Source organism: Schistocerca nitens, chromosome 8 (genome assembly GCF_023898315.1).
Source record: "Schistocerca nitens isolate TAMUIC-IGC-003100 chromosome 8, iqSchNite1.1, whole genome shotgun sequence".
In the NCBI taxonomy this organism is placed as follows: Eukaryota; Metazoa; Arthropoda; class Insecta; order Orthoptera; family Acrididae; genus Schistocerca; species Schistocerca nitens.
The window spans coordinates 533,759,140-533,771,714 of NC_064621.1; the positions used below are offsets into that span (position 1 = coordinate 533,759,140).

The following is a 12,575-nucleotide window of genomic DNA, read 5'->3' on the forward strand; positions in this document are numbered from 1 at the left end:
CTGCATTGGCAGAGACTTGGAAATAGATGTCAATTATCCAATGAAAGCCTGAAACTTAGAAAGTTTGAACAACCAGTATGACGTGAAGAATCTAGAGATATGCTGCATTCTCGTACATATCGCTCCCGTAGCCACAGTGAAGACAAATTTAGATTAATTAGGTCACGCATAGGAGCATTCTTTCCTAGCTCCATACGCGATTGGAAGAAAAAGAAACTCCGTATGATGCTAAGTGTCCTCTTTCATGTATTTCGCAGTGGCTTGCAGCGTATAGGTGTGTATGTAGAAATTCTTGGAGACTCAATTTCGGGCTTTACCTCGGCTTTTTCGATTACGGAATAGTTTTATGCTACACAGAACTCAATCAATTAAATATTCATGCTTCTAATCGTCTTCTCCTTAGCTGTAGAGTATTTCCATTTTACTTTCGTTTTTCATCATCAGTCTTTAGACTGCATTGATGGGATCCGCCACGAGTTGCACCTCCGTGTCAATTTCTTCATTTCATAGTAGCAACTGCACCCAACATCCTCAATTATTTCTCGTAGATATTACAATATCAGTCCTCCTCGACAGTTCTTGTCCTCTATGCCTCCCTACGGAAGGGTGTAATAATTCCAGTTTCAAAGAGAGCAAGTGCTGACAGGTGTGAATAGTACCGAATTATCTGTTTAATAAACAGTGGTTGCGAAATACTAATACGTATTATTTACGGAAGAAAGAAACAACGGTAGAAGCTGACCTCGGGGAAGATCAGTCTGGATTCCGGAGAAATGTAGAATCACTCGAGGCAGTACTGATCCTAGGACTTGTCTTAGACGATAGATTAAGGAAAGACAAACCTACATTTATAACTTTTGTAGATTTGGAGAAAGCTTTTGACAACGTCGACAGGAATACTCTTTGAAATTCTGAAGGTAACAGGGGTAAAATACAGGAGGCGAAGGATATTTACAACTTGTACAGAAGCCAGACGGCAATTATAAGAATCAAGGGGCATGAGAGAGAAGCAGTGGTTGAGAAGGGAGTGTGACAGGATTTTAACTTGACCCCGATGTTATTCAATCTGCACACTGACCAATTAGTAAAGGAAACTATAGAAGAATTTGGAGAAGTAATTAAGTTCAGGGAGAAGATATAAATACGGTACTCTGAGGTTTGCCGATGACATTGTAATTCTGTCTGAGACAGCAAAGGAGTTGCAAAAGTAGTTCAACGGACTTAGTAGCCTTCTTAAAGAAGGATATAAGATGAACATCAACAGAAGCAAAACAAGGGTAATGAAATGTATTCGAATTAAATGAGGCAATTAGATTAGGAAATGAGACACTTAAAGTAGTAGATAAGGTGTGCTATTTGGGCAGTAAAACAACTGACGATAGCCGAAGAAGGGAGGATACAAAATATAGACTGGTAATGGCAAGAAAAGCGTCTCTGAAGAAAAGAAATATGGATTTAAGTGTTAGGAAGTCTTTTCTAAAGGTATTTGTCTGACGTGTAGGCGTGGAATTGAAAGGTGGACGATTAACGGTTCAGACAAGAAGAGAATTGAAACTTCGGCAATACTACAGAAGAATGCTAAAAGTTAGTTGGGTAGATCACTAACAAATGAGGAGGTACTGAATAGAACTGAGGAGAAAAGAAATTTGTGGCTTAACTTGACTAAAAGAAGGGATTGGTTGATAAGACACCTTCCGAGACATCAAGGGATCACCAGTTCAGTATTGATGGCAAGTGTGGGCGGAAGGGGGGGGGGGGGGGGGGAAGGCCGGGTAAGAAGTGTAGAGACGGAGACCAAGACATGAAGACACTAAAGAGGTTCAAAAGGATGAAAGGATGAAGGTTACAGTAGTTACTTGGAGATGCTGATGCTTGTACAGGATAAAGTAGCGCGGAGAGCCGCACCAAACCAGTCTTCGGACAGAAAACAACAGCAACAACATCAAAAGCACGGCTACCTTTAGTACAATGGAAGTTATTCCTTGATTTCTTAACGTATGTCTTATTACTGTGTCCCTTCTCTAGCTTTGGTTTTCCTGTACAGCATGAAGCAGGATAACCAACTGGAAGAAAATATTTATTAGAATTTGACGTACGTACCATTCAGCCAGCACCTACATAATACAGGCAGGACATTTGTTGAAACAAAACATGTCCGGAAACGCACTGTGCTTCGCATGCATGTATATTTCTCCAAAACCCAAAATGATCGTCACCAGGTCGGTTTCTGCCAGCCGTTCCATCCTTTACTAGGTAGTTTATTTACTTTCAGACAGCGCAAATCTACCCACAATCATTTCTGTCATTAATATCAGGATAAAGAGTAACTAATTTGCCGAGAAGGAAAGGAGATTGGGTTTAACGTCATGTCGACATCGAGGTCATTATAGACGGATCACAAGCTTGGATTGTGTCAAAGACGGGGAAGGAATCTGCCGTGCTGTTACATAGGAACCATCCCGACATTTGCCTGGAGCGATTTGGGGAAATTATCTGCAAGAGCTGATTTCGTGACTTAGTTTGAAAACTCGATCGTTGACGAGAGTGAAAGGCTTCCTGGGGATGTCTCGCCTAGCACGCTATCGCCCGCCGCCCCCAATAGACGTCCGCATTGGGGTGAAAGTGTAGCGGCGTGGGGTGGACTATATAGTTGCCGTGCTCCCGAGCGCGCATACAATTTTCTTTCGGGTGCTTCGCTCTGCTGCGCGATATGGACACCCGAGCGGTAAGTACACACTTGTGCATCTCGCTGGCAATCAGAAATGTGCTGTTTCCCTTAGGGAGCTACTACTGGAGTAACGATGTCTTTGAAGGCGTAATCAGACGCAAGAGACCTCCCGTTGGCCTTGAAACAACGAATATCTGGAGCTGCCTTTTAGTGCTGTATTAACATGTACAACAGTGTTTATATTTTGAGGCGATCGGATGGTGAAAACGTTGAAAACAACTAGTTTCAAAATATTTTCTGTGCTGTTCCATTATGATTGTAATGTACTACGATACTATATTTTTAAATGATTTTGTTCAAGTCAGCTATCCACTATGTTAAGTACCAGTCATTTCTCGTATTTCTTCTAGCGTTCAGTCCAGCAACTGTTCAATTTTTCTGAGTGGTGTTTATATTTTGAGGCCATCAGATGGTGAAAACGTTGAAAATAACAACAAAATATTTTATGTTCTGTTCCATTATGGTTGTAATGAACTACGATAACACATTTTTTAAATGATTTTGTTCAGGTTAGTTATCCATTACGTAAAGTACCAGTCATCTCTCGTATTTCTTCTTGCATTCAGTCCAGCAATTGTTCATTTTTTCTGAGTGGCCGCACAAATAGTTTGCGTATTCTTCGAACACTTTCGGTCTATCGATACCTTTATTTCTTTGAATCACTTGAATGTATTCCTGTGTGCTATTCCGTTGTTTACTGCCTCTGATGTGAAGTTGATTTCTCCTATATGCCCCTTTGTTTCTTTCAGCCAGTTAAATTGAGTTTTCCTGTTTCTACACCAATTCCAAGATTCTCTTAGCAGTTCTCTCCAGTATCATTCTCTTTTACGTGCCCACAAAGCCCAGGTTGTTGAAGGTTTACAGTTTCCTAGTTTAGTCCCTTATTTGTATACTTATGCGTTTTCATAAGACCCTTCGACCTCGGTCGGAATTTTTCTCTCCTTTATTTTCTAGACGTCTAGCAAACTTTTTCTGTTCAACGGTATACAATCAATGACATACAGACTTTCTAGTTCTATCACGGATTTGTGATGCCTGAGCTATGCGTTGACTGAGATCGACATTTTGTTATAAACTCTCTACGTCATTAGTATGTTGTTTCTGTTTTTTCCTCTTTCTTGTAATGCCTAGTTGAAAACTCAATTTATGTTACACATTTTCCTAGGTATTCAAATTTCTCTCTTACTCATTCCGTGCCGGCCGCGGTGGCCATGCGGTTCTAGGCGCTGCAGTCCGGAACCGCGGGACTGCTACGGTCGCAGGTTCGAATCCTGCCTCGGGCATGGATGTGTGTGATGTCCTTAGGTTAGTTAGGTTTAAGTAGTTCTAAGTTCTAGGGGACTGATGACCTAAGATGTTAAGTCCCATAGTGCTCAGAGCCATTTGAGCCATACTCATTCCGTACTTGATTTCTAATTTTGGTGATAGGTCCGTCACATCTGTCTTTTCATGAGATATTTGTAATCTTGTTTTTTTTCAGTCATCTGTTGAAGCATTACAGCCTGCATCTTGCAAGTTTTCAAGAGATCGGTGAAAAGGCATTTACCGTATGGATCCAAATGCCACGTCGTCAGTCCAACATTTCGCGACGTTAAGAGCTTTGATATTTGCCGCCAGTGGGCTCTCTTTTGCACAGGGCTATGTCCGCCCCCGTTAGCTGAGTGGTCAGCGCGGCGAAATGCCACGCCAAGGGGCCCGGGTTCGATTCCCGGCTGAGGCAGGTGATTTTCTCCGCTCAGGGACTGGGTGTCGTGCTGTCCTCATCATAATTTCATCCCCATCTCCGACGTGCAAGTCGCCTAATGTGGCGACGAATGCAGTAAGTAATTGCCCTCGCCGGCAGAACTTCCCCGAATTGGGGACTCCCCGCCCACAATGGCGTACGCTCATTTCCATTTGGCACAGGGCTATGCCGCTCCTGTACACATTGGCAGGTGTCGAGTATTGTGTGGTTCACCACTGCTGAAATGGTAGTTCCACTCTTCAATAAGGGTTTGCTATCGCTCTAGACTACTCTTGCATTTCGAAACTCAATGGTGAAGTCAGTTCAGAGTTATCCATATGTAGGAAATCGTAGATGGTGACTCGTTGTTAGTTGTTCTACTAATGGCGCACAGAAGTACTTGTCTTAGAAATATACAGAGCTGAGCCACCTAAGTTGTTAGCCTCATATATTTTTGGAACCGTTTAAGATACTGTAACTCCAATTTTGTCCAGATAACTTGTGAGGAAGAAATCACTAAACCACTGTAATCTCTTGCCATATGAATATTATTTGCAGAGATACTGGTATCAATTAGTCTTTTTAAATGCAAGAATAATAATATCTGCTGTAACTATCATATACAGGGTGATTCAAAAAGAATACCACAACTTTAAAAATGTGTACTTAATGAAAGAAACATAATATAACCTTCTGTTATACATCATTACAAAGAGTATTTAAAAAGGTTTTTTTTCACTCAAAAACAAGTTCAGAGATGTTCAATATGGCCCCCTCCAGACACTCGAGCAATATCAACCCGATACTCCAACTCGTTCCACACTCTCTGTAGCATATCAGGCGTAACAGTTTGGATAGCTGCTGTTATTTCTCGTTTCAAATCATCAATGGTGGCTGGGAGAGGTGGCCGAAACACCATATCCTTAACATACACCCATAAGAAAAAATCGCAGGGGGTAAGATCAGGGCTTCTTGGAGGCCAGTGATGAAGTGCTCTGTCACGGGCTGCCTGGCGGCCGATACATCGCCTCGGGTAGTTGACGTTCAGGTAGTTACGGACAGATAAGTGCCAATGTGGTGGCTCTCCATCCTGCTGAAATATGAATTGTTGTGCTTCTTGTTCGAGCTGAGGGAACAGCCAATTCTCTAACATCTCCAGATACTGTAGTCCAGTTACTGCTTGCTGGATGCGTGCTACATTTTCATCACTCGTTCTCGGCCGTCCAGAACTTTTCCCTTTGCACAAACACCCATTCTCTGTAAACTGTTTATACCAACGTTTAATACACCACCTATCAGGAGGTTTAACACCATACTTCGTTCGAAATGCACGCTGAACAACTGTCGTCGATTCACGTCTGCCGTACTCAATAACACAAAAAGCTTTCTGTTGAGCGGTCGCCATCTTAGCATCAACTGACGCTGACGCCTAGTCAACAGCGCCTCAAGCGAACAAATGTACAACTAAATGAAACTTTATAGCTCCCTTAATTCGCCGACAGATAGTGCTTAGCTCTGCCTTTTGTCGTTGCAGAGTTTTAAATTCCTAAAGTTGTGGTATTCTTTTTGAATCACCCTGTATATAAAAGAGAAGGATGCAGTGGTGTGTTACTCTGTGACATCCGAAAAGTAGGAGTTTAACAAAACTTCACTCATATGTGACGTAATTTTGACGTCACGCGCAATATCGACGACAGCACTATCGGTTATCGACTTTGTGACAATGGATCATATAAATGTTATTGTTCTTCGTTTCACTCGCAGCAATTTAAGCTGTCTTCTTCGGTTTCTGCCTAACCGCACACTCGGAAATCACCACATATTCAGAAATAAAGATCCAAACATTTGTGAAAAGGAAGATTATGAACTTCCTTGCTGCTCGTCTCGGTTGCAGCAATTGAAGCTGTCCTCTTAGGTTCCTACCTAATCACACACTCGAAAAGCGCCACAAATTTGGAAATAAAGAACTAAATATTTGTGACAAGGAAGAATATGAATGTTATTGTTTCTCGTTTCACCCGCAGCAATTTAAGCTATCCTCTTAGGTTCCTGCCTGACCACACACTCTGAAGTCTCCACACATTCGCAAATAAAAAGCCAAATACAGTCGCAGTAAATTAAGCTGCTCTCTTAGGCTCTTGAGTAACTACACACTCGCAAATCGCTAAGTATTTATTACATCCTTCTTTCTCTAATCACGATGAAATCTAAATAACATCCAATATCGCAGAACAGACTTGTATTACAGTCATAAGAAAGTCCCAGAATGTCGTAACAAAGCTGACATGAAAAAAATATACATACGAACTTGCATTTTTCGACTCCAGTCACAACGACGCTATCCTTTACGGTAGCACTGACTGATGTAAATAGTCTCTTGTCTTAGTTATCATAGTACCTCTTAAAGGCTTATATCACTGCTGTGTTGTTCACTGACATTTAATGATAATAGTTACGTGTCTGGGATAAATTTTCAATGCTCTGTTATCTTGGAACGGCATACTGAAAATTATAATACAAGCGTGTTCATCCTTAATCTGTAAATTATTGACGTTGTTAACTCACTCCTGAGGGAGCACTCTTATACGAATTATGTTTAATTATAGCAATAATTATAATTAATCATCCCAAGAATGATGTGCTTTTATAAATCTCCGATAGGCGTGCATGAAGTCTTGTGAGAGGCCCGTAACAAGTGCTACGTAACGAAAGTCGATAGCAGTTTCTGCAGACGTTGATATTGCGCGTGTAGTGTGAAACGACCTTTATCCGAAAAGTAGTTTCACATAAATTAAAATATTCAGAACTACGATTATGGTTGATGTGTAGTAGTTCATGATTTATAGCCTAACAAGAAAATACGTCATTTCAGATAAGGAGAAAATGGAATGTTGCACTGTCGAGATATCAGTACAAAACGAGCAGAGAGAAATGCCGGAATTCGGTTATCATCAAGTTTTAATTTTGGTCTTAGCAGTCTGTCGTGTGGTAATGCCATACATGTCTTGGTGTTTGCAATTTAAGTTTTAAGAAGTGTTTCTTCTGCCTGAGTAGAATAATTAGTAGTCTACGTGCGTGGTTGGAGACATCTTTAGTTTGGTTTTTCTCGGAGTTGTGAGAAGAGTTTCCCTTTGTCTATGCTGAACTTAACTGATGGGCTTTAATGTCCTCATGCGTGTTAATCACTCTTTGAGGCGCATTGTCGCCCTAATTATTGATAGTAAAAGTCTTGTTGATGAATTAGACAACTAACAGTTGATGACCGTAAGCCTGTCTTCACTTCGATTTCTCAATAGTCTGAAATAATTCTGGAAGATTTCGGTACATAAACAAGTTAACTGTTGCTCGTAAATAGCAGCTACACATTTACGGATAACTTCGTTGCCTCACGGGGAAGTTAAAAATGGGAGGGAATGGAGAGGGGGTGTTGCTGGGATGAAGCTAGTAGGGTCCTAACTTACCTTTATTTTCTGTAGCTGGGATGTTTGAAGAGTCTGTACTTGGCGTTTGGCTATTCGTTAACGCGCTGTTGCCTGTTGCCTTTCTCTCTTCAGACTGTTCTGACAGATAGAATGTTTAGATAAAGTTTGTCATCATGATCATTTGCTCTTCCCTTATATGTACATCTAACGACTACTCTCTATTCACACTTGAGCGATTGGCAGGTGGTTCATCAAACCACTTTCATACTATTTATCTACCGCTGTAGTCCTGAGCAGCACGTAGGGAAAAGGAACACTTAAGTATTTCCGTGCGGGCTCTGATTTCTCTTATTTTACTTCATTGGTTATTTCTCCCTATATACTGTGGAGGCAACAAAATACTTTCGCATTCGAAGGAGAAAGATGGTGATTGAAATTCGTGAAAAGATCTCGCGCAATGAGAAATGATTTTGTTTTAATGATTGCCAATGCAACTTGTGTTTCATATCCGCGACACACTCTTCCCTTTTTCGCGATAATACAAAACAAATTTCCTTTCTTTTAATTTTTTGGATCACATACCGCGCAGCAACAATCCAGAAGACGACGGACAAGCGTAATACAGGCAGTCTCTTTGGTAGATTTCTTGCGTCTTCTCAACCTTCTGCCAACGAAACGCAGCAGCTTTTGGTTCGCCTTCTCCACAACATTTTCTGTGTGATCGAACCAACTGTAATTCCTAGGTATTTAGTTGAAGTGACAACTTTAAAACTCGTGCCATACATCGTGTAATTGAAGTGTAATTTTAGTACTCATGCGGATGACCTCACACATTTTATTGTTCATAGACAACTTACACTTTTTGCACCATACTGATATCTTTTGTAAGTCATATTGCAATTGGTTTTGACCTTCTGATGACATTACTTGACAGTAACGACAGAATCGTCTGCAAACAATCTAAGAGGATTAGTTGCCTTCTAAATTGTTTGTATGTATTAGGAAAGGCAGAGGCCCTATAACACTTCGTTGGGGAACACTAGATGTCACTTCTGTTTCGCTCGATGACTTTGGGTCAGTTAGTACGACTTGCGACCCTTCTGATAGGAAACCACGAACCCAGTCGCACAACTGCAGTGATTTCATAAGCATACAATTTGATCAGAAGCCGCTTGTGATGAACGTTACCAAAAGATTTCTGGAAATCTATAAATATAGATTCAATATAAGATCCCTGTCGATAGCACTCATTACTTCGTGGTGTAAAAAAAAAAAAGACGATATTTTCTGAATCCGTGCAAGCAATGCCACAATAGTTCGTTACCTTCGAGGTAATTCGTAATGTTTGGTTTATAATTCAGCAGATTGCTTCTGTTTCACTTTCTTGTTTATTGGTGTGATATGTACAGCCTTTCAGTCCTGAGGTACGGATCTTTCGGCGTGAAAACAGTTGTACATGATTGCTAAATACAGAGATATAACGTCACCATACTCCAAGAGGAGCCCTTACACTGTTATACTAGTACGTGCTTCATTGGGTTCAATTCACGTGTCTACTAATCAGCGACGTCTCAGAACCGCTCAATAATGTTACCATTTCATCATCTTACTTTTATGAGTGAGTTTGCAATCTTCAGAATGGCACTGTGTCTTTTGATATATGCATTAATTGATGTCCTGCAGCTGCTTCTAATTCAGGGACAGCTGACTGCTGTGCTTCTCTTTATCTTACATCCCCGTCGTCAACTTTACTTTTGAGGTGGTCTGTCGATTTCTGTTTTAAAGTGATTAGAATAAATTGATTTTGCTTCTTGCCAGCATGACGATTTTGAATTTAGCTTTTCGTTCTTTTCCCTTACCATTTTCTGCCATACTATCTTCTAAGAGGAGAATTATAAAGTTTTTGTGTTAGATTCTCCAGGTTAATTTTTGTAATAAGTAGTGAAACAATTGTGAAGACTTTTCATTTCTTGGACTGATGTTTTAGTCGACATTTCAACTTTGATTATTCGAAGTCCAGCCGGACAGCTTACTGCGCCGTTGGCTATCCACACCGTCCATCTGTGGTTCTATTACTGTGGATCATGGCTCACAAATCCACAATAAATGGAAGGTATCATATTTTTACCCCTTTACTGGTGAACACAAAGTAAAAATATCTGCAGGACCGAGAAAGTAAATCCTGGTAGCAAAAATCATCTTATGTGTTCTAATAAACTGTCAGTATTAGAGCCTGTTCTAGGTAATGGCTTAAGCGATGTTATAACATGTTAGGGTCACAGGAGGATCAATTTTTTCTACTTATTTTAGGAACTATCACGATAAATGATACGAAAGCCACAGTTGAGACAATAGTGGATGTTTACACCCTTTACTACTAAGTACAACTGACAAAATAAAGACAGTAAGTGTGTTTACTAGGGTATATTTTCTATCTGAAATGGAAATTATTCGAGTAAATATCAGAATTACAGCAGACGTGACACGTTGATACAATGAAGATTTTTACAGGTTCCTCTTTCAGTCCTTCCACTAAACCAATAAAGTAAGAAAGATGTATTTATGCATTATGCTGTTGTCAACACACGACTTGTCTCTCCTCACGTGCACTTGTTCACTATCACATGACGATGTCTGTGATATCACTGTTCTACAAAAAAAACCTTTTTTTCTATTTCTGATAAAAAGTACTGTGATCCTAGTTGTAATTTGAGTGCTGAATTGAAAACTGTTTTTGGTTTTTTTTCTGTCAGGGATAGTTTATGAGTAATCGCAATTTTATTTCTCTTTTCAGTTTCTGATATAGTGCAGCAAACGTGAGGTGAAATTCGACAAACAAATGCACATCTTTATGATGTTATAAGTTCATCACATTAATGGAGGGTGGGATCTAACATATAACACAGTAACCTTTGTGTATACACTTTGAAGCATTTATTTGACATGAGAAATTACAGAAAATTGACAAACAATGAGCCAATGCCTTGTAATGCACATCACTTTTTTCTCTTGTATTGTGAATCTTTCTTCTCTCGAATGATATTCCTGCAATAATCTGCTAACATAGAAGGTACCCACTTCCCTTCATAGTGCTTTTCTATGGTAGAAATGTCTTTATGGAATCTTTCCGCATGTTCATCCGATACGTCACTACAACTCTCTGTGAAGTAGTCCAGATGAGAGTCCATCATATGTACCTTTCAAAGACATATTGCACCCCAAATCCTGATATGCTTTGATCATATCCTTCACCATTGCTTTGTAGTTAGTAGCTCTTCTTCTTCCGAGGAAGTTTTCCGACATCATCTTGAAACAGTCCCATGCGGTTTTTTCTTTATCAGTTAAACATGCTTCAAAATTTGCATCTTTCTGCAGCTCTCTGATTTGTGGGTCCACAAATACACCTTCCTTTATTTTTGCAGCTGAAAGACGGGGTAATTTGGTAGCTAGATATGCAAACCCACAGCCGGTTGGATCCATGGCCTTCACGAATTGATTCATCAGGCCAAGTTTGATGTGAAGCGGTGGAAGTAGTATATATTCAGGAGCTACCAGACTTTCACGATGTACATTCTTTTCGCCAACTTTCCCTCTTTTCCTAGGCCATTTCTTTTTCACGTAGTGAGAATTTTGGTCTCGACTATCCCACTCGCAAAGAAAACAGGCATACTTTGTGTAGCCTTGTTGCATTACCAGTTCCATAGCAATTACCTTGAAATCTGCACATATTTTCCATTTGTGTTCATTGTATTTTAATGAATTTAGCATCCTTTGTACGAATTCGTAATTCTCTTTTGTCAAACTAGCTTAAGATACTGGAACAGAGGGTATTTTATTTCCGTTATGGAGCAAAACACACTTCAGACTTGTTTTCGATGCATCTATGAAAAGTCTCCACTCCAGTGAAATATAAGTGAAGTTCAGCACTTTTATCAGGCCAGCAACGTCATTGCAAAATGTCAGTGCTTCGTCAGTTGAAAAATAAGAAATAAAGGCATGTTCTCTGTGCCTGAACACACTGATTTTAGTACTTTGGTGCAGTAGATTATACTCTTGTAATCTTGAACCAAGCAGCAGCGCCTTTTGTTTACTTAGTCCTAGATCACGTACTAAATCATTTAAATCTGCCTGTGTTACCAATGTGGCGATGACTCACTTGTGCAGTGATATAAAGAATCATCTTCTGTGTTTTTTCAGTACTACTTATTTCACTGTCACTCAGAATTTGACCTCGAGCTCTTGAAGGTACTGGAAGGTTGTCGGAATGCTGAACTGGCATTCTCGCTGAAGACAGATCTGGGTAAACAATGTGCCTCCTCGACTTTTTGCTTGTAAAACCCTGAATTTTTGTTAGACAGAAATAACAATCGTAACATGGTCCTTAGGCTCCCTCCACACCATGGGAACAGCAAACAACGCCACATTCTCTTTACCTTTCCACCACTGAATTAGTTTGCAGTAACATGTAGCACAACAGAGATGTGGTGCCCATTCTTTATCTTGGTCTCCTACCTCTACTCCAAAGTAATGTTTGTATGCTTTCTTTATGACTGAAGAAATTTTCTTCCTGTTTCTGGCAAAAGTGAACTTCCCACAGATGTAGCAGAAGTTTTCCGGCTTATATCGACATCCACGATGACGTGGCATTTCTGCAAATTTAAAAATACCACTTTGGTAATACACCTGTGTTAAATTAATAGTA

At 40.1% G+C, this 12,575-nt stretch overlaps 1 protein-coding gene across 1 annotated transcript in view; it reads left to right on the forward strand.

The window, feature by feature from the left end:
• The first annotated feature begins 2,710 nt into the window (after positions 1–2,710).
• The window catches only part of LOC126199660 (proline-rich protein 36-like), a 33,913-nt gene continuing 24,048 nt past the window's right edge, over positions 2,711–12,575 (forward strand). The window contains exon 1 of the mRNA XM_049936588.1: positions 2,711–2,725. Coding sequence (XP_049792545.1) covers positions 2,711–2,725 — 15 coding nt within the window. The remainder of the gene's footprint in view (positions 2,726–12,575) is intronic.